Genomic DNA, 23,198 nt, shown 5'->3' with positions numbered 1-23,198 from the left:
ATCTTTATTTCAGAAAAATTTCTTCCATTATAAACATTTTTCTAATTCATCAGTTATTCCCTTCTTCTGGAATTTCACTTATATGCATTTGTCTCCTTTATCTGTCTCCCATATCTATCCATCTTCTCCATAATCATTTATATCTTTTTTTTTTTTTAACCATTTCATTTTTGTGATTTTCTAAAGCCAGGTGTCCCTCTGCCCCTGGTTATATACTGAGGCATATTTATGCTTATAGTTGTTTCTGTGGTAGCTTTTATCTTGATCATATTTTTACTTTTCAATTTCTTTCTGAATTCTGTCAGTTTGTTTTCTGCCTCTATTGTCTTGTAATACATTTTTTGAACCTTTGTATCTCTTCTCTGAGTTTTAAGAGATCATGTTTGCAATTTCACTGAGGCTTCAGGTCAGTGCTAACCAAGAGAACTTTCTGCGATGATGGAAATGTTCCATATATCTGCACTAGCCACATGTGACTACTGAGCACTTGAAATGTGGTTGGCGCAATTTAGAAACTATATATTTAATTCATCTTGCAATATATTGATATTAAATAAAATAATATTTCCGAGAGCTGAAGAACATGAATCTTCAAAGGGCTCACTATGCATGATAACACAACACATGAAAAAAGACCCACAGGACTTCCCTGGTGGTCCAGGGGGTAAGACTCCACGCTCCCAATGCAGGGGGCCTGGGTTCGATCCCTGGTCTGGGAACTAGATCCCACATGCCGCAACGAAGATCCCGTGTGCTGCAACTAAGACCCAGCGCAGCCAAATAAATAAATACATATTAAAAAAAGAAAAGAAAAGAAAAAAGACCCACACCTAACTAAACCTAACTAAACAAAACCCTATGATATTTCAGACCAACAGGGATAAAGAGATGATCTTTAAAACTTCCAGAAGAAAAAGAAACATCTACAAAGCAATGAGAATCAAAATGGCATCAGGCTTCTAAACCAAATGCTGGATGACAATGAAACATGCCATCACAAATTCTCAGGGAAAATTCACTTCAACCTAGACCTCCGTACCTAACCAAGTTATCAATCAACTTAAAGGGTAGAAAAAATACTTTTAGTATACAAATCTAGACTCCTTAGGAAGTTATTTCGATATGTGGTCCAGTAAAATAAGGGAGTAAATCAAGGAAGAAAGTGGTATAGGGATCCAGAAAACAGTGGATTAGTCTCAGGAAATGAGAAAAGGAAAATTTTAGAAAAATGTCTGCATTACAGTAAGCCTAAAAAGCAACTAATCCAGAATGGGTCAGAAAGACAGAAAGCTTCAAGAGGGGAGTCACTGGAAAAAGAAGAACTCAAAGAAAAAAAACTGGACAGAGAAGTAAGTCAAACTTGATAGTGTATTTCTTAGAAGGCACAAACAATTAAGAAAGAAAACCCGTGCTATAAGGGCATAATCAGTCTCAACGACAAAGTCTAATTAAGCTTGAAGTCTTTATATGACCAGTACCCACAAGGAGGACATGGATCAGTCAGTAAACCCCAGCCTTTCAGAACCGGAAGCTACCTGAGAGATCTTGAAACAGATTATTTTCTTAATTTGAAAGAAAAATAAAGATGATTTTACTTCCTAAATAAGTTACTTCAAGGGACAGCCTGAATACACACATCTTTTCTAAAGGTTTAACAAGAGTGCCAGGTTATAAATGTTAGGATGCCTAGGTGGGAAACCAAGCCTTTTCATAAAACCGTACCTCAGTACTGCTGCTGAAGAGAGAATTTGGTTCTCTGAACCAAGAGCCTATTCTAACTTACTCTGATGAGTCCAACAGTCATCTTACTACCTAATCACTTCAATTTTTTTTAAACCTCTAAACCAAAATCCAATCAAAAGAAAAACTATAGAATAAAAACTTGGTATTCGACATCCTTAGGGTTCCGGTGTGGGCGTGTGGTATTGGATAGTGAAGACACCATGGATGGGTAGTTCCTCCTAGAAGGATACCTAAGCTCACGATCATCTGTTATGTCCCAGACATTGTGGTGGGTAGTTTCGCTATATTTTATCATGAAATCAATGACAACAACCCCAGGACTTAAGTGTTTTATCTCCATTTAACAGATGTGAAACCGGAGCACCTACAAGACTAACATGCAAGAAGCATTCTGCCAAGGCAGCAAGTGCTCTAGTAGATAAACACACTTAAAAGTTCACTTTTAGACCTCCCTCTCTTACCTTCCTCTTCAAGAACCCTCCTTCTGAGGTTAAAATTTCATCTTAATTTTATTATATAGCCTATAAAAGATTTGAAAGAATTGGTTATAATCTGATCTCCTTTAATTCTTGAAACTTTCCTAGAGGGGTTCAAAGGCTTAATGAAATTAGCCTCATTCTGTAGACAGGGAATTAAAGCATCAGAGACATTCAAGTGCCTATCCTAAGTTACAGTGATCTCCAGCATGGTGTCAGAGATATAATTAATGAAAAATATTTGCCAAATTGCACTGAATTGGTCTAAGACCCCTACTTGATTAAGAACTAGTTAAGCAAGAACTGACTTCTTAACAAATTCAGGGGGAAAAGGAATGACTATTACAATCCCACCCTCTGCCTGCCTTTACCCCAAAATCCCCTGATGGGACAACAGGAAGGTCTTGAATGAAGCCAGTCCAGAGTTAGTCTTGCTAGCCCAATGGATGCCACCAACAGAGAGACTCTGTGGATAACACCAATGGCCAGTAGTTACTGATAGGCATGCTTTGTGCTGGATGCTTGGTGCGCACGACCTCTAATTCTCACAACCACTCTTTAGGTCAGGTAGTATTACTGCCTTTTCACAAATAAGGAAACTAAGGCCAAAGTGAAGTCAGTAACTTGCTGAGCAGCAGGAATGGCATCCAAGTTGAAGGCTGGCTGACTCTAAGCTACAGGTGCTATTTCCATACACCATGTTGCTTCTCTAGGATCCCTATCAAAGGACAGCCATGTTCTCTCTCTCCCTCTCTCCTCTCTCCTCCTCTCTCTCCACTGACCAACTCCATTATCCCACCAAGTAATCAGAGATCTGTTCCAAGGGCAAGCTATCAGACAATTTTTATCTAGGTCTCAAGCAGATAAACAGTAAATATGAATCACAAGGCCAATCTGAAGCTCCAACTGCTTCTAAGACTTACAAGATGTAGACTTTTTAACACAATCTTTTTTGTCGTGGGGAGAGGGAAGGACTACAACATCTTTACCTTATTTGAGCACTTTATTCTTAGTATAAATCTGACATCCTGATTGGACGTTAAACTGAGAGCTTAATTCACTAATTTTAGTGTTGATTTCTAAATAAATTTCAGAATGCCTACAGTAAAGACAATAATTTTAGATGGATTAACACAAACCTTTGTGAATTTTACCAGAACAAGCTAGACATCTTCTCTAAAATAGTCTTAGTTCAATAAGACTTTTCTCACATTTCAGAAATATTCCCATGTGGATATGTATTTTTTAAATTCTAAAATTTTATTGTGGTTTATCAAATGGTTTAAGGACGAAAACTGATAGAGCGCATATATTAAAAAAATGGTAAGATACATACACATGCAACAATCAGCCCACAGAACAAAGGAATAAACAAATATTTTACCATGTCTCCTGTACTAATAGCCCCTAGAATCAATAAACAAGTCATTAGATTGTACTAATCCTCAGAGTTTATGCATTAAACATATAGAGATTTGGATTTATTTATCATTCATTCCCCGAACAACTTTTTATTGGATGTCTACACTATGACAAAAGTTGTGCTTAATTAGGAGCTAACATCAGATCAACTGGTCAAAACACCTAAACTAGCAGGCCAGGGCCACCACACACTGCATCCGCGGGGTGCCGCTGGCACTGTGGCTGTACAGTGGACAGCGGCAGGCAGCAACCATGCATACAGACCCTCAGCTTGTCTAATGTGCTCCGCCTCTAGTGATGGTTTTACCATCTGCCCAGCTGCACAAGCCTGAGAGGGAGCTTCAAACCCTCCCTCTTCCTCAACCCTAAATTTAATCCAAATCCTACTTTCGAAGTATGTCATGAAGCAGTTTCCGTCAAACTCTACTGATAGAACCTTATTTCACATCTGTTCCTCAGCTGGACTACTACAACCTCCTCCCATAGTGTACCTTTTTGGTTTCTGATTTTACTCTTACCTTGTCTGCTCTCGACAGCGCCGTTAAGGTTACTTTTCTGAACTGTAAGTCTAAGCATGTTACTATTAATCTGCTTACAACCCTCTAACAACTCCCCACATCAAAAAGGCAGAGCAGGTTTCTTAGTATATTCAAGAGCCTTTATGACTGTGCCCTTCCCTATTTTGCCACTCACGTCTCATCATTTCCTCCATTCACCTCATCAGGGACATTATTTGCACCCCAAAGAAGAAGTCTCTGAACACTCACAGATCTTTCCCAGCTCCCTCCAAATAAACATGCTCTCCTCTCTGCCATTCCTCCCTCCTCGGCTGCCCACTGAACATTTCATTCCCCCTTCAAATTAAGTTCACCCCACATTATTTTTTAAAGATGTGATAATGGTATTACTGTTTCATTTTTTTTAAATCGTTATCTTTCAGAACTATATACTGAAATACTTATGAATGAAATGACGTGCGGAATTTGCTTCAAAACAATATAAGAGGGAAGGAAATGCACAGGAGTAGAGATGAAATAAATTCAGTTATGTCTTCAACCAAGCTTCCACAGAACTTTGGCTTATAACACTTTCATAGCATTTAGCTCACCCTAGTGTACCCAAAATTTCCCAACGTCTTTTCCCTTAGTGCTTCCAAAATGCTTTGTACATCCAGTTATATATCTTTTCACACTAAACTGTAATTACCTGTTTCTGTTTGTCTTCTCTCCAGGACTGTGAACTTTTAAAGTCAGACACTTCCACTGTTTATCTCTAACAGCTAGCACAGTTCCTAGCTTATCGTGGTTTATCAATAAATGTTTGAGAATAAAGATACGAGAGGGAGGGGCAAGATGGCGGAAGAGTAAGACGCGGAGATCACCTTCCTTCCCACAGATACAGTAGAAATACATCTACACGTGGAACTGCTCCTACAGAACACCCACTGAATGCTGGCAGGAGACGTCAGACCTCCCAAAAGGCAAGAAAATCCCCACGTACTTGGGTAGGGCAAAAGAAAAAAGAAATAACAGAGACAAAAGAATAGGGACGGGACCTGCACCAGTGGGAGGGAGCCGTGAAGGAGGAAAGGTTTCCACACACTAGGAAGCCCCTTCATGACGGAGACTGCGGGTGGCAGAGGGGGGAAGCTTCGGAGCCACGGAGGAGAGCGCAGCCACAGGGGTGCGGAGGGCAAAGCGGAGAGATTCCCGCACGGAGGACCGGTGCCGACCAGCACTCACCAGCCCGAGAGGCTTGTCTGCTCACCCGCCGGGGCGGGCGGGGCTGGGAGCTGAGGCTCGGGCTTCGGGCTTCGGAGGTCAGATCCCAGGGAGAGGACTGGGGTTGGCGGCGTGAACACAGCCTGAAGGGGGCTAGTGCGCCACAGCTAGCCGGGAGGGAGTCCGGGAAAAAGTCTGCAGCTGCCGAAGAGGCAAGAGACTTTTTCTTGCCTCTTTGTTTCCTGGTGCGTGAGGAGAGGGGATTCAGAGCGCCGCCTAAACGAGCTCCAGAGACGGGCGCGAGCCGCGGCTTTCAGCGCAGATCCCACAGCAACAGGGGCGCAGACGGAAAAACGGAGAGATTCCCGCACAGAGGCTCGGCGCTGAGCAGTGCTCACCAGCCCGAGAGGCTTGTCTGCTCACCCGCCGGGGCGGGCGGGAGCTGGGAGCTGGGGCTCGGGCTTCGGTGCTAGCCGGGAGGGAGTCCGGGAAAAAGTCTGCAGCTGCCAAAGAGGCAAGAGACTTTTTCTTGCCACTTTGTTTCGCGGCGCGCAAGGAGAGGGGATTCAGAGCGCCGCCTAAACGAACTCCAGAGATGGGCGCGAGCCGCGGTTATCAGCGCGGACCCCAGAGACGGGCAGGAGACGCTAAGGCTGCTGCTGCCGCCACCCAGGAAGCCTGTGTGCGAGCACAGGTCACTCTCCACACCGCCCCTCCCGGGAGCCAGTGCCGCCCGCCACGGCCAGGGTCCCGTGACCCAGGGACAACTTTGCCAGGAGAACGCAGGAGAACGCACGGCGCGCCTCAGGCTGCTGCAACGTCACGCCAGCCTCTGCCGCCGCAGGCTCGCCCCGCCTCCTCCGTACCGCTCCCTCCCCCCCAGCCTGAGTGAGCCAGAGCCCCCGAAGCAGCTGCTCCTTTAACAAAGCAGCTGCTCCTTTAACCCCGTTCTGTCTGGGCGGGGAACAGACGCCCTCAGGCGACCTACATGCAGAGGCGGGTCCAAATCCAAAGCTGAACCCCGGGAGCTGTACGAACAAAGAAGAGAAAGGGAAATCTCTCCCAGCAGCCTCAGAAGCAGCGGATTAAAGCTCCACAAACAACTTGATGTGCCTGCATCTGTTGAATACCTGAATAGACAACGAATCATCCCAAATTCAAGAGGTGGACTTTGGGAGCAGGATATATTAATTTTTCCCCTTTTCCTTTTTTTGTGAGTGTATAGGTGTATGCTTCTGGGTGAGATTTTGTCTGTATAGCTTTGCTTTCACCATTAGTCCTAGGGTTAGGTCCGTCCGCGTTTTTTTTTTTTTTAACTTAAAAAAATTTTTTTTTCCTAATAAATGTTTTCTTAATAATTTTTTCCTTATTTTCTATTTTTAGAAATTAAAAAAAATTTTTAATAAGTTTTTTCATATTTTTATTTTAAAAAATTAAAAAATTTTTTCTTAATAAATTTTTTTCTTAATAATTTTTCTTATTTTTTACTATAAAAAATTAATAAATCTATTTTTAAAAATTAAAAATTTTTTTTTCTGAATACATTTATTCTTAATAATTTTTTTTCTTATTTTTTATTATAGTAGCTTTATTTTATCCTCTTTCTTTCTTTCTTTCTATTTTTTTCTCCCTTTTATTCTGAGCCGTGTGGATGAAAGGCTCTTGGTGCTCCAGCCAGGCATCAGGGCTGTGCCTCTGAGGTGGGAGAGCCAACTTCAGGACACTGGTCCACAAGAGACCTCCCAGCTCCATGTAATACCAAACGGCGAAAATCTCTCAGAGATCTCCATCTCAACATCAAGACCCAGCTTCACTCAACGACCAGCAAGCTACAGTGCTGGACACCCTATGCCAAACAACTAGCAAGACAGGAACACAGCCCCATCCATTAGCAGAGAGGCTGCCTAAAATCATAATAAGGCCACAGACACCCCAAAACACACCACCAGACGTGGACGTGCCCACCAGAAAGACAAGATCCAACCTCATCCACCAGAACACAGGCACTAGTCCCCTCCACCAGGAAGCCTACACAACCCACTGAACCAACCTTAGCCACTGGGGACAGATACCAAAAACAACGGGAACTACGAACCTGCAGCCTGTGAAAAGGAGACCCCAAACACAGTAAGGTAAGCAAAATGAGAAGACAAAAAAACACACAGCAGGTGAAGGAGCAGGGTCAAAACACACCAGACCTAACAAATGAAGAGGAAATATGCAGTCTACCTGAAAAAGAATTCAGAATAATGATAGTAAAGATGATCCAAAATCTTGGAGATAGAATAGACAAAATGCAAGAAACATTTAACAAGGATGTAGAAGAACTAAAGAGGAACCAAGCAACGATGAAAAACACAATAAATGAAATTAAAAATACTCTAGACGGGATCAATAGCAGAATAACTGAGGCAGAAGAACGGATAAGTGACCTGGAAGATAAAATAGTGGAAATAACTACTGCAGAGCAGAATAAAGAAAAAAGAATGAAAAGAACTGAGGACAGTCTCAGAGACCTCTGGGACAATATTAAACGCACCAACATTCGAATTATAGGGGTCCCAGAAGAAGAAGAGAAAACGAAAGGGACTGAGAAAATATTTGAAGAGATTATAGTTGAAAACTTCCCTAATATGGGAAAGGAAATAGTTAATCAAGTCCTGGAAGCACAGAGAGTCCCATACAGGATAAATCCAAGGAGAAACACGCCAAGACACATATTAATCAAACTATCAAAAATTAAATATAAAGAAAACATATTAAAAGCAGCAAGGGAAAAACAACAAATAACACACAAGGGAATCCCCATAAGGTTAACAGCTGATCTTTCAGCAGAAACTCTGCAAGCCAGAAGGGAGTGGCAGGATATACTTAAAGTCATGAAGGAGAAAAACCTACAACCAAGGTTACTCTACCCAGCAAGGATCTCATTCAGATTTGATGGAGAAATTAAAACCTTTACAGACAAGCAAAAGCTGAGAGAGTTCAGCACCACCAAACCAGCTTTACAACAAATGCTAAAGGAACTTCTCTAGGCAAGAAACACAAGAGAAGGAAAACACCTACAATAACAAACACAAAATATCTAAGAAAATGGGAATAGGAACATATATATCGATAATTACCTTAAATGTAAATGGATTAAATGCTCCCACCAAAAGACACAGACTGGCTGAATGGATACAAAAGCAAGATCCATATATATGCTGTCTACAAGAGACCCACTTCAGACCTAGGGACACATACAGACTGAAAGTGAGGGGATGGAAAAAGATATTCCATGCAAATGGAAATCAAAAGAAAGCTGGAGTAGCAATTCTCATATCAGACAAAATAGACTTTAAAATAAAGACTATTACAAGAGACAAAGAAGGACACTATATAATGATCAAGGGATCGATCCAAGAGGAAGGTATAACAATTGTAAATATTTATGCACCCAACATAGGAGCACCTCAATACATAAGGCAAATACTAACAGCCATAAAAGGGGAAATCAACAGTAACACAATCATAGTAGGGGACTTTAACACCCCACTTTCACCAATGGACAGATCATCCAAAATGAAAATAAACAAGGAAACACAAGCTTTAAATGATACATTAAACAAGATGGACTTAATTGATATTTATAGGGCATTCCACCCAAAAACAACAGAATACACATTTTTCTCAAGTGCTCATGGAACATTCTCCAGGATAGATCATATCTTGGGTCACAAATCAAGCCTTGGTAAATTTAAGAAAACTGAAATCATATCAAGTATCTTTTCCGACCACAACGCTATGAGACTAGATATCAATTACAGGAAAAGATCTGTAAACAATACAAACACATGGAGGCTACACAATACACTACTTAATAACGAAGTGATCACTGAAGAAATCAAAGGGGAAATCAAAAAATACCTAGAAACAAATGACAATGGAGACACGACGACACAAAACGTATGGGATGCAGCAAAAGCAGTGCTAAGAGGGAAGTTTATAGCAATACAAGCCTACCTCAAGAAACAGGAAACATCTCGAATAAACAACCTAACCTTGCACCTAAAGCAATTAGAGAAAGAAGAACAAAAAAACCCCAAAGCCAGCAGAAGGAAAGAAATCATAAAGATCAGGTCAGAAATAAATGAAAAAGAAATGAAGGAAACAATAGCAAAAATCAATGAAACTAAAAGCTGGTTCTTCGAGAAGATAAACAACATTGATAAACCATTAGCCAGACTCATCAAGAGAAAAAAGGAGAAGACTCAAATCAATAGAATTAGAAATGAAAAAGGAGAAGTAACCACTGACACTGCAGAAATACAAACGATCATGAGAGATTACTACAAGCAACTCTATGCCAATAAAATGGACAACCTGGAAGAAATGGACAGATTCTTAGAAATGCACAACCTACCGAGACTGAACCAGGAAGAAATAGAAAATATGAACAGACCAATCACAAGCACTGAAATTGAAACTGTGATTAAAAATCTTCCAACAAACAAAAGCCCAGGACCAGATGGCTTCACAGGCGAATTCTATCAAACATTTAGAGAAGAGCTAACACCTATCCTTCTCAAACTCTTCCAAAATATTGCAGAGGGAGGAACACTCCCAAACTCATTCTACGAGGCCACCGTCACCCTGATACCAAAACCAGACAAAGATGTCACAAAGAAAGAAAACTACAGGCCAATATCACTGATGAACATAGATGCAAAAATCCTCAACAAAATACTAGCAAACAGAATCCAACAGCACATTAAAAGGATTATACACCATGATCAAGTGGGGTTTATTCCAGGAATGCAAGGATTCTTCAATATACGCAAATCAATCAACGTGATACATCATATTAACAAATTGAAGGAGAAAAACCATATGATCATCTCAATAGATGCAGAGAAAGCTTTCGACAAAATTCAACACCCATTTATGATAAAAGCCCTGCACAAAGTAGGCATAGAGGGAACTTTCCTCAACATAATAAAGGCCATATATGACAAACCCACAGCCAACATTGTCCTCAATGGTGAAAAACTGAAACCATTTCCACTAAGATCAGGAACAAGACAAGGTTGCCCACTCTCACCACTATTATTCAACATAGTTTTGGAAGTTTTAGCCACAGCAGTCAGAGAAGACAGAGAAATAAAAGGAATCCAAATCGGAAAAGAAGAAGTAAAGCTGTCACTGTTTGCAGATGACATGATACTATACATAGAGAATCCTAAAACTGCCACCAGAAAACTACTAGAGCTAACCAATGAATTTGGTAAAGTAGCAGGATACAAAATTAATGCACAGAAATCTCTTGCATTCCTATATACTAATGATGAAAAATCTGAAAGTGAAATTAAGAAAACACTCCCGTTTACCATTGCAACAGAAAGAATAAAATATCTAAGAATAAACCTACCTAAGGAGACAAAAGACCTGTATGCAGAAAATTATAGGACACTGATGAAAGAAATTAAAGATGATACAAATAGATGGAGAGATATACCATGTTCTTGGATTGGAAGAATCAACATTGTGAAAATGACTCTACTACCCAAAGCAATCTACAGATTCAATGCAATCCCTATCAAACTACCACTGGCATTTTTCACAGAACTAGAACAAAAAATTTCACAATTTGTATGGAGACACAAAAGACCCCGAATTGCCAAAGCAATCTTGAGAACGAAAAATGGAGCTGGAGGAATCAGGCTCCCTGACTTCAGACTATATTACAAAGCTACAGTAATCAAGACAGTTTGGTACTGGCACAAAAACAGAAATATAGATCAATGGAACAGGATAGAAAGCCCAGAGATAAACCCATGCACATATGGTCACCTTATCTTTGATAAAGGAGGCAAGCATATATACAGTGGAGAAAAGACAGCCTCTTCAATAAGTGGTGCTGGGAAAATTGGACAGGTACATGTAAAAGTATGAAATTAGAACACTCCCTGACACCATACACAAAAATAAACTCAAAAGGATTAAAGACCTAAGTGTAAAGCCAGACACTATCAAACTCTTAGAGGAAAACATAGGCAGAACACTCTATGACATAAATCACAGCAAGATCCTTTTTGACCCAGCTCCTAGAGAAATGGAAATAAAAACACAAATAAACAAATGGGACCTAATGAAACTTAAAAGCTTTTGCACAGCAAAGGAAACCATAAACAAGACCAAAAGACAACCCTCAGAATGGGAGAAAATATATGCAAATGAAGCAACTGACAAAGGATTAATCTCCAAGATTTACAAGCAGCTCATGCAGCTCAATAACAAAAAAACAAACAACCCAATCCAAAAATGGGCAGAAGACCTAAATAGACATTTCTCCAAAGAAGATATACAGATGGCCAACAGACACATGAAAGAATGCTCAACATCATTAATCATTAGAGAAATGCAAATCAAAACTACAATGAGGTATCATCTCACACCGGTCAGAATGGCCATCATCAAAAAATCTACAAACAATAAATGCTGGAGAGGGTGTGGAGAAAAGGGAACACTCTTGCACTGTTGGTGGGAATGTAAATTGATACAGCCACTATGGAGAACAGTATGGAGGTTCCTTAAAAAACTAAAAATAGAACTACCATACGACCCAGCAATCCCACTACTGGGCATATACCCTGAGAAAACCATAATTCAAAAAGAGTCATGTACCAAAATGTTCATTGCAGCTCTATTTACAATAGCCAGGACATGGAAGCAACCTAAGTGTCCATCATCGGATGAATGGATAAAGAAGATGTGGCACATATATACAATGGAATATTACTCAGCCATAAAAGGGAACAAAATTGAATAATTTGTAGTGAGGTGGATGGAGTTAGAGTCTGTCATACAGAGTGAAGTAAGTCAGAAAGAGAAAAACAAATACAGTATGCTTACACATATATATGGAATCTAAGGAAAAAAAAAAAAAAAGGTCATGAAGAACCTAGTGGCAAGATGGGAATAAAGACACAGACCTACCAAAGAATGGACTTGAGGATATGGGGAGGGGGAGGGGTGAGATGTGACAGGGTGAAAGAGTGTCATGGACATATATACACTACCAAATGTAAAATAGATAGCTAGTGGGAAGCAGCCGCATAGCACAGGGAGATCAGCTCAGTGCTTTGTGACCGCCTGGGGGGGTGGGATGGGGAGGGTGGGAGGGAGGGAGATGCAGGAGGGAGGAGATATGGGAACGTGTGTATATGTGTAGCTGATTCACTTTGTTATAAAGCAGAAACTAACACACCATTGTGAAGCAATTATACTTCAATAAAGATGTTTAAAAATAAAAAAAAATTTTTAAAAAACAGAAAAAAAAATAATAAATAAAAATACCATTAGTCAAAAAAAAAAAAGATACAAGAAAAAATAAACATGGGCAAGAGTATAAAAATAATAGTTTATATACAATTCCTTTTTCTCATGTAAACATAAATTTGAAAAAAGTAACATTTCTGAGGTAGAAAAACAATGGAAAAGGGTTTGGAGGCTGTCTGGGTAGATTCTGCTATGATGGGTTAAATAAGAAAATGTTTATGCCCCCTCTAAATTATTTCCTAACGTCCTTGAAATTGGGTATTCAGTAATACTGCAAATTTTAGTAAATCACTGGAACTCTATTTGCCTCTTCTGTCCACCAATAAGCACTATTTATCCCAAACTCTACTGCTCTGTAGTATTAACTTTATATACACACACATATGAAGAAGGGCAATATGAGAGTGGGGACTAGACACTTTGGAATAAAACACACTTGATTTCAAATGTTCACCCTAATGCTAGTTGGATGTGTAACTTTGGACAAGTTACTTAAACAGAGCCTCAGTTCCCCAATCTGTAAAACAGTGGTAACACCAATGTTATACGGTTGCTATAATTAACAAATTATATAGTAAGTTCGGGCACAAAGATATTATTTATTGAAGGTTTACTATTACCTATTTTTATTGTTACCAACTTGTTACAAATCTCCAACTAAATAATTCTTGGGATAAAAAAGCTTAAGTTTTAAAAATTTTTAAAAACTGTCCATATTGACTTGATAACAATCAAACCATAAACACAATCCTAAACATTTTTCCCCAAAAAGAGAACTGTATTAAAAACAAACCTCACCAAACAAACTTAATTATATCTTCTGATGGAAATTCCCATTGTCTCAAGGGCCATTAGAAGATGGGTCTGAGAGCATTTTGCACACATTAGTACCTGAACTCTTTCTTGAAATATTAATTCAAATGGACTTAAATTATATATATATATATGCTACACCAAAATAGTTTAATAAGCATTAGTTAAGAACTAACCAATCTAATGATATATTAACATTCAGCTTTTATAAAAGCAGTTGCATACTGCAGAACATGGTGTTTTGAATACAATCTTATCTTAGTGAAAAGGTCTTTGACCTTAGAATATAAAAACAACTAAATGGAGAGAACACAGCTATGTTATTACTCCACACTCACTGTCATCAAAAAGTTTTATTAAAGTTATGGTCTGCACCAAGTAAAATTTCCAAGTTTACAATAAACATGTTAAAAATGTTGATAAACTTTCACTTAACCCAACTAGTTTAAAGGTTCCAAGATTAAATTATTTGCTATAATTTTTGTTAATGTTTGTCTTCTTTAAAACTGCTTACCGCGATGAAGAGTGGCCCCCGCTCGCCGCAACTAGAGAAAGCCCTCGCACAGAAACGAAGACCCAACACAGCCAAAAATAAATAAATAAATAAAATTTAAAAACAACAACAACAAAAAACTGCTTAAAATAACTGAAAGCACATATTTTATTAAAATGTGTATTAGAAATGAAGCACCATAAAAGGTTTACATTAGAACAGAGACTCTCTGCCAAGTGATCGGGCTTTGGCAGGAGAAGCCCCATACTCCAGAGGCATATTAGTTGTTTTCTTTGATGTTACTATCAACAGTAAGCACACATACCCAAGTATCCTGGTTTTCCATAAGAACACACTACGTTGCCATAACTTATTAATTTTGCTAAACCTTTAAAAACTCACTTATGGATTTTTGCCTGGCCTTTAAAATTCAGACTTTAATATTTAGGGTAGTAAATTTTGCAAATTCACTACCCATTTCTGATAACATGAAAACAGTATAAGGATAGACATATAGATCAATGGAATAGAATTAAGAGTACAGCAATTAACCCCTCACCATTTACCGTCAATTATTTTCAACAAGGGTGCCAAGAACATTCAATGGGGAAAGAACAGTCTTTTCAACAAAAAGTGCTTAGGACAACTGAATACTCACATGTCAAAGAATAAAGTTAGCTCCTTACCTCACACTATGTACAAAAATAAACTCAAAATAGACCAAACGCCTAAACATAAGGGCTAAAACTACATAATTCTTAGAGGAGAAAACGGTGTAAATCCTTATGACCTTGGGTTAGCCAACAATTTATTATATATGACACCAAACACATAAGCAACAAAAAAAATTACAGGCATACCTCATTTTATTGCACTTCACAGATACTGTGTTTTTTACAAATTGAAGGTTTATGGCAACCCTGGGTCAAGCAAGTCTATCGGCGCCATTTTTCCAATAGCATTTGCTTACATATATTTTGCTTCTTTTCGAGTCTCTGTGTGATATTTTGGTAATTCTCACAATATTTAATATTTTTTCATGATTATTATATTTGTTATAGTGAACTGTGATCAGTAATCTTTACTGTCACTACTACGACTACTGAAGGCTCAGATGATGGTTAGCGTTTTTTAGCAATAAAATATTTTTAATTAAGATATGTACATTTTTTTAAGACCTAAAGCTATTGCACATGTAACAAACTACAGTATAGTGTTAACATAACTGGGAAACCAAAAAAATTTGTGTGACTCGCTTTACTGCGATATTTGCTTTACTGTAGTGGTCTGGAATCAAACCTGCAATATCTCCAAGGTATGCCTGTTTAAATAAACTGGATTTCATCAAAACTTAAAACTTTTGTACATCAAAGGACGCTATCAAAAAAGTGAAGACAACCAACAGAATGGGAGAAAATATTTGCAAATCATATATAAGGGATTTGCATCTAGAATATATCAAAAATTCTTTCAACTCAGTAAAAAAAAGACAAATAACTCAATTTAAAAATGGGCAAAATGGGCGTCCCTGGTGGCGCAGTGGTTAAGAATCCGCCTGCCAATGAAGGGGACACGGGTTCGAGCCCCGGTCCGGGAAGATCCCACATGCCGCGGAGCAACTAAGCCCGTGCGCCACAACTACTGAGCCTGCGTGCCTGGAGCCCGTGCTCTGCAACAAGAGAAGCCACCGCAAGGAGAAGCCCGCGGACCGCAACGAAGAGTAGCCCCCGCTCACCGCAACTACAGAAAGCCCGCGCACAGCAACGAAGACCCAACAAAGCCAAATAAATAAATAAATTTATTAAAAAAAAAAAGGGGGGGGGCAAAAGATCTAAACAGACATTTCTCCAAAGAATATATACAAACGGCCAATAAGCACGTGAAAAGACGCTCAACATCATTAACCATCAGGGAAATGTATATCAAAACCACAAGAGGATACCACACTTCATATCCACTAGGATGGCTATCACCAAAAAGACAGTATTAACAAGTACTGGAGAGGATGTGGAGAAAATGGAATCCTCATTCACTGCTAGTGGGAATGTAAAATGGTGCAGCTGCTTTAGAAAACAGTCTGGCAGTTCCTCAAAAGGTTAAACATAGAATTACCATATGACCCAGCAATTCCACTCCCACATATATACTCAGAAGAGATGAAAACATATATCCAACAAAAACTTGTACACAAATGTTGATATTGAAGTCCTAACAGCCAAGAAGTGGAAACAACCCAAAAGTTTATTAACTGATGAACAGACTAAAATGTATACCCATACAATGGAATATTACTCAGTAATAAAAAGGAATGAAGTACTGATACATGCTACTACATAGACGAATGTTGAAAACATTATGCTAGGTGAAAGAAGCCAGACACAAAGGACCACATATTACAGGATACCACTGATATGAAATGTCCAGAGTGGGCAAATACAGAAAGTAGATTAGGGCTTGCTTAGAGTTGGAGAGGATGGAGAGGGATAATATGAGTGATAGTTAAAGGATATGGGGTTTCTCCTTGGGGAGATGAAAAAATTTCTAAAATTGATCATGAGGATGGTTGCACAAGTTTATGAATATACCAAAAACCACTGAATTGCACACTTTAAACGGGTGAACAGTATGGTATGTGTATGAAAAGCTATTACCAAAAAAAAAAGTTTATTTCAAAACTTAAGAATCTAGGATTAGAAAGGAACACCTAACTCCCATTCATCTCCTACCTAACTGTCCTAATTAAAAGACATGAGAGATGTCAACAAGACCTAGAGTGACATTTCGTTGATCATATTAGTATCAGAGGCACCCAAAGAATATTTTGTTTCCCGCAGCTGTTGTAAGGCAGTGCCTGACTCATCATCACCAGATCTTCTCCAACTTTCCCTATTGTACAAACTGATGTTTCACAAAATAGCATCTTGACTATGCAGCTGAAAAGTGAAACTGTAGGAGGGTGAAGACCACTGCAGAGAAATCAGGGATGCCTGGCAGCTGTCTCAGATTCATGGAGAACTAAGAAACCATCTGAGTAACAAGTGGACGATTCAAACACTCCACCTTTCAGAGAGCCAGAAAACTCCTAAGTACCATAAAGCAGTGCTACCATATCTAGCCTGACCAGGACCAAGTAACAGCCACAGCTACTGGTAGGGAAGAAATGTGTCATTAATACCTTGGATGAGGCGTGATGTCCACAGACTTTCAGCTACAGCATTCATTTATTCAACAAATATTTCACATCTAATATGCCAAAGGATTTGATGGGGAATATACATAAGTAGCTAAGATGCAATAGACAGTTCCTGTCCTCAAGAAACATACAATCAATTTAGAAGCAATCACAACATCTAGAGAGCAAAGACTAGATGAAGAGGTCATCCTGACCTCAAAGGCAGCTATACTGTGACAAAGAATGTTTGTGCCAATGTACACTACCCGTGACACTACTACTTGCTACTTTATCATCTTTTTAAATGAGACTTTCAGAGGGAAGAAATCTGTCAAGAAGGACTCTAAAAACTTTATAAAAGCTGTTTAGTAGACTCTTCGCTTCAATGACTTACTGAAATTTTTAAAAAGAATATTTGCACATCTGTTCATGTTCATCTTTGACCTATAAAGTGATGAATAAATATCATAGGAATTCAGAGATACTACCATCTCTCATCATATTATGAAGAGCATTAAAGTTGACTGCTAATAATGGCATCTCAGCATTCTCTATCACAGATAAAATCAGGCCATAGTTCCTCTATATGCTTACTACAAAGCCCTTCTCAATCCTGAACTTCTGAAATCAATATAGGTTTTAAGTTAAAATGTAGCATAAAAGAAGTATCTTTACTGGGACGCAGACAAGAGAAAAGCTAGTTAATTCCAAGGCAGTCATCTGGTCTGATTCCAAAGCCAACAGTTTAATCGTGATCATTACTTTGAATGGAAAGGGGATGATGGTATGGAGTGGGGGGAAAGAGTGAAGAAGTGTCTGTATAATAGAGAAGACAAAAGATACTACCAAAAGTCACCATCCCTAAAACCAATCCAACCATTTCACTATAGTGAAATAGGGGGATAAGAACTTGTATATGTGTTCTTTGTATTCTTTGAGCTTGGATGTGATATTCCATTTTTAAAAGAAAGAAGAAAGGAAGGAAGGGAGGGAGGGAGGGAGAAAATAAAAAGTAAAGGAAGAAATTATTGTATTATTAAAATATATATTTTACGTACATATATAAAATATACTAAAATACAGTACAATAGCAGTTTGTGTCTATCTGTATTTACTTTTTCAGGAATATTAAAATCTATATCAATTAGCACAAACCCAGGGCCTAAAAAAAAAAGATGACTATAAATAAAATTTTTAATAAAAATTTTGTAAGTCTGAGCTCTAATACAAGAATTTACTACACTATGTCAACCATTACTAACGAAACGTCTGGTTTTTTGGATGACTTTCTTGGGGGGTTGACTTCCTAAAAGAGTAATAAAGGTAAGAGACAGTGTGCAGCTGAAGGTCGAACTAATGCCATGCACTTTACTCCTTAGCTAACAAGTTTAAGACAGAAAGGACAGAAAAGGGAAAGAGAAATCAAGAACAGAGAGTGCTTTCTCAAGTATTTCACCAGATCCTCCTCCCTCATAAAGCACAATGAACCCAATTCCCTCCTTTCTCCAGCCTTACCCCTGGGTTGCCTAGTCATGGGATAGAAAAGCCGGCAGTTATATTTAAAAATAGCATTTTCATTTAAATAGTGCATCTTACATACAAACTTAAGTCTCCCAATCTCAGCTGGCCCCTGCAGTTCCTTCAGCAATCTCTAAGTTCTCAGCTTCCTGCCCTGGCCCATCCCCATACGACATAGGCTTTTCAACCCTTTGCCACTACCCTTCAGCTCCCACCCAACCTCTGCAAGTCCTTCTATATTAGCAGGTGAATTTGCTACACAGAGAAAATAGCTCCCAACATTCAAACACTCCTTTTAAACTTACTGTCCCAGGCTCTCCAATTTTCCTGATCCTTAACTGCCTTCCTGTCTCAGAGAAGGGGACTCTTTCTCTCTAGGACTCACCTACCAGCCTTCCACCACTGCCCTGGACCCTACTCCGTTCCTCTTCTCTGGAACCTGCTCCAACTGTTAGTCCTTCCTATATCTTCAGTCTCTGTTCAACTGTTTGTGTCCTGCACCTGTAAACCTATATAAACGCTCAACACACTTCCACCATCCATTCAACCATCAAAAGCTGTACTCTTGCTTCTTCTGTCCCTTCACTGACCAAAACGGCAATTTATACAAACTGCTTCACCTACTCCACCACTTCCACCAACTTCTCAATCCATTACAGCTTATCTCCTCTATCTCTTCTCCACTGGCCCATGCTTTACTGAAACTATTCTAATTAAGATACCAATAACTTTTTATACAATTTTTTAAGGTTACTTTCCATTTATAGTTATTACAAAATACTGGCTATATTCCCCATGTTGTACAATACATCCTTGAGCCTATATTACACCCAATAGTTTTAATCATAAAAAATTTAAAAATTAAAAAAAATAAAGTTGCCTTTCCACAAAAATAAAACAAAAAGGATAATTAAAAAAAAAAAAAAAAGATACCAATGACCTCCTAACTGCCTAACGAAAAAGTCCACTCCCTCCTCAGTAACTAACACTCTTAGAAATTCTGCTTATCTTTCACAGTGTTAAAAACATTCTAAAGATTTTTCTCCTCCTCCTCTTCCTAAAACCTCCTGATTTTCATGAGCTCTTCTCTGCCTACTTCTTAAATGCCCAAAGGATCCATACTTGACACTCTTATTTGACAAGCACTCTCTGGGGACCACCACCCATTTCCACATAGGGTACTACCTATATTCTGTTGTCCCAAATTTCCTCCTCTAGTCACAAACTCTCTCAAAAGCACCAAATTCATATTTTCAACTGCCTACAGAAAACATCCACCAGATTGTCCCCAGCAAGCAACCTAAACTTTCAACAGGTCCTGAAACATTTTCTTTCCACCAAATCTATTCCTCCTCCCAGGTAATGGCATAACCAGGCACCCAATCTCCCACGGCAGAAACCTTAGTGTCCTCCTTGAATTCTTTCTCCCTCAAATCCTTACCCCTATTCTATCTATCACCAAATCGCATTCATTTTACTTCCTAATCTCTCTTAAATCCAGCTCCCCTGCTCTACTCCCATTACTATGAAGGTACTTAGGATCTTCTTTATCTCATGGAGGAACCATTCCAACTTCTCTCTAGCACTAATCTCTTCTCACCTATTCTTATTCCTTATTACTACCAGGATTACCTTCCTAAAATAAATTCAAACTTGAAACAGGATATTACATTTTTCCTTGTCAGAGTGGCAAAAATTAAAAGGGAAAACAATACCCTATGTTGGTCAGAGTGTAGGGAAAGGGACATTCTCATAAACTTGGTGGGTGGAATTCTATTAGGCAAAATACCGAAGCAAATATAACCAGACTTGTAAATATGTATACCCTCTGATCCAGCAATATTATTTCTAGAAATTTATTTTAAGTAAATAAACAGAAAGTGCACAAAAATATGAGTACATCCTAAAGTTCCCATTATTCCCAGCAGAAGCCAAGACCTTTTTGACATACTATATATACCATTTGCCTAGAATGGCTCCCTCCTATCCATGTCCTTCTTCATCCTGCAAAAGTAGGAACTCATCCTTGAGTTCAAAGGTCAGCAACTCCATTCTGTCTCCACAGCAATTTAGTCACACCTCTGCATCACAGTGTAACCTATCTTTCTCTCCCACTGTAGACTGTAAGCTCTCCAAGGACAATGGTTTTGTGTAATTTTTATTTAGCACATATCCATATTTGCACTATCTAAAAAAATGTCTGACACATAGTAGGGGCACAGTAAACACGTGTTGAATGAAGGCATTTTCCTCCTCTTTACACGAAGAACTCTCTGATTTCCAGAATCTTAAGAACTTTTAAAAGGTATTTCCTAAAATGCTGGTGGACTCCAATATTTCATATTAAATTCCTGTTCTATAACAGGTATTCAAGCAAAGCAAATGGTCTCGTGCATTTATATAAGCAAATAGTCTGTAAGTCTTTATTTGTTTGAAGTTTAGTTCCTAGAGGCATAATTAGAATTTCCATACTGGGTCAGAACTGTGGTCTATCTAACTGAGGATTAGGATCCTCAGGATCTCTGAAAGTGGTACCAAGAAATAAATTGTAAGAAGACATAGCTATTCTCCCAGATGTTAGAGGTGTGTTCCAAAACACCTTACTTTTCTTCAATAACCTAGTATGAGTCCATCATACTTGAAATCATGTTTTGGAATATTTGTTTAAATACTATGCCAGAGCTCTTTTCCATGCTATCTGTTATATAAAGAGCATTTTACATATTATATAAGTACATAGTATTACATAAGTAGTACTGTATATCCATATACAAGAATATAAGTAGTTTGGGTATACATTTTTCTCTAAGCTGAACTCCTTTTAAGTTTCAAGAGGGTTCCTAATTCTATTGAAGGCTGGTAACAGCCTAATCACATCCTTCATGATTTCACAAAGTTCAGTTCTAGTCCTTTCAATCTTTGATCTCTAGACTGAAGAAATCTCATCTTTCTACTGTGTCCTTACAGAGAAATGATTCTACCCTGTACCATTCCACTTTTCTTAATTTTGAGTTATCTTACAGGCTCCAAACTGAAACAACAATGAAGGAAGGTCTATGAGATTTAATTTTATAGAAGTCAAGAAAATTTCACCCCTGATATAAGTTAGGAAAGACAGCCTTCAAAAACACCTTTGAGGGGGCTTCCCTGGTGGTGCCGTGGTTGAGAATCCGCCTGCCAATGCAGGAGACACGGGTTCGAGCCCTGGTCTGGGAAGATCCCACATGCCGCGGAGCAACTAAGCCCGTGCGCCACAATTACTGAGGTTGCGCGTCTGGAGCCTGTGCTCCGCAACGGGCGAGGCCGCGACAGTGAGAGGCCCGCGCACGGCGATGAAGAGTGGCCCCCGCTCGCCCCAACTAGAGAAAGCCCTCGCACAGAAACGAAGACCCAACACAGCTAAAAAAAAATAAAATTAATTAATTAATTAAAAAAAAAAACCATCTTCGACAATCACTGTACCCCAAGACTCACAGGAAATCATAAGGTAGTCCTCACAGTTGCTTTTGTCATCATCTTGCTGGTCCACAGGAATCCCATTGGCATCTATGATTGCTTCAGAGGCACAATCTGCTACCAATACTTCTTCTGACACTACGTCAGCTGTCAGAGGATCAGTGACGATCTCTGCCTCTACTACACTATCATGAACAACGTGTTCAACATGTCCAACATCAGACACATGTATGGATTCACTCGTCAAGACGTGTTCTGGCATAGACATTGAGGCTGAAGTAATATCAGAAGCTAAAACATCATCTGGGACTGTGCAATGTGCTAAAGAAACTTCTTCGGTTACATCTGAGTCCAGCACTTGCTCAGGAATGATGACCGTTTCAGATACATCTGCTTCTTCCATGATATCTGGACATTGAACATCTTCTATAACAACGTCCTCGATAACATCTTGGATTACAACTGAGTCTGGGTCATCAGGAACAAAGTTATGCACAGTTATGTCTGAATCCACAACATCTGAAACAAAAACAGTTTCTTGTACTTCCACAACAATTTGATCACCATCCATGTGTGTAGCATCAGCTCCTTAAAAAAAAAAAATTAAAATCACAAATTTCAGGTAGACATGCATGACTACCTCAATTAATGTAAATGTTACTTAATTTCTACCAGGAAAACAGACTAGCTCCTCAGTTGTCTCAAACATTAAGATAGATTAAAGAAATAAAGAGAGAATCTATTTTTGAATCATATCAGAAATAGAAATTCTTAATACAAGAACTTTTATACTCATCCCAAATCAATTAACAGGTAAGGAAATAAAAGAAAAACAAAGTAACTGAGGCAGTCACACACACAAAAATATATTCATGAAAGTAATATTCTAGGCTGACTAAAACTAAACCCATATGCATAGGTACTTAAGGGATGATTACAAAAATTAATAAGTAAAGCAACTTCAGGTGGCAAATATACCATTTTCCTTCATTATATGTTTTTCACTTCTTTCCCTTCTTGCTCTATCTCTCTTTCAACTCATATTTTTTTCTCCTGTCCATCTC

General features: G+C 38.8%; 1 protein-coding gene across 6 annotated transcripts in view; it reads right to left on the bottom strand.

The window, feature by feature from the left end:
• ZFX (zinc finger protein X-linked) overlaps positions 1-23,198 on the bottom strand; it is a 74,466-nt gene that overhangs the window by 12,339 nt on the left and 38,929 nt on the right. For all 6 annotated transcript variants that reach the window (XM_059911736.1, XM_059911734.1, XM_059911733.1 and 3 more), the window contains exon 3: positions 22,153-22,722. In XM_059911736.1, coding sequence (XP_059767719.1) covers positions 22,153-22,722 — 570 coding nt within the window. The remainder of the gene's footprint in view (positions 1-22,152; positions 22,723-23,198) is intronic.

This window comes from Balaenoptera ricei, chromosome X (genome assembly GCF_028023285.1).
Source record: "Balaenoptera ricei isolate mBalRic1 chromosome X, mBalRic1.hap2, whole genome shotgun sequence".
In the NCBI taxonomy this organism is placed as follows: Eukaryota; Metazoa; Chordata; class Mammalia; order Artiodactyla; family Balaenopteridae; genus Balaenoptera; species Balaenoptera ricei.
This window is presented reverse-complemented; position numbering and strand designations above follow the sequence as displayed.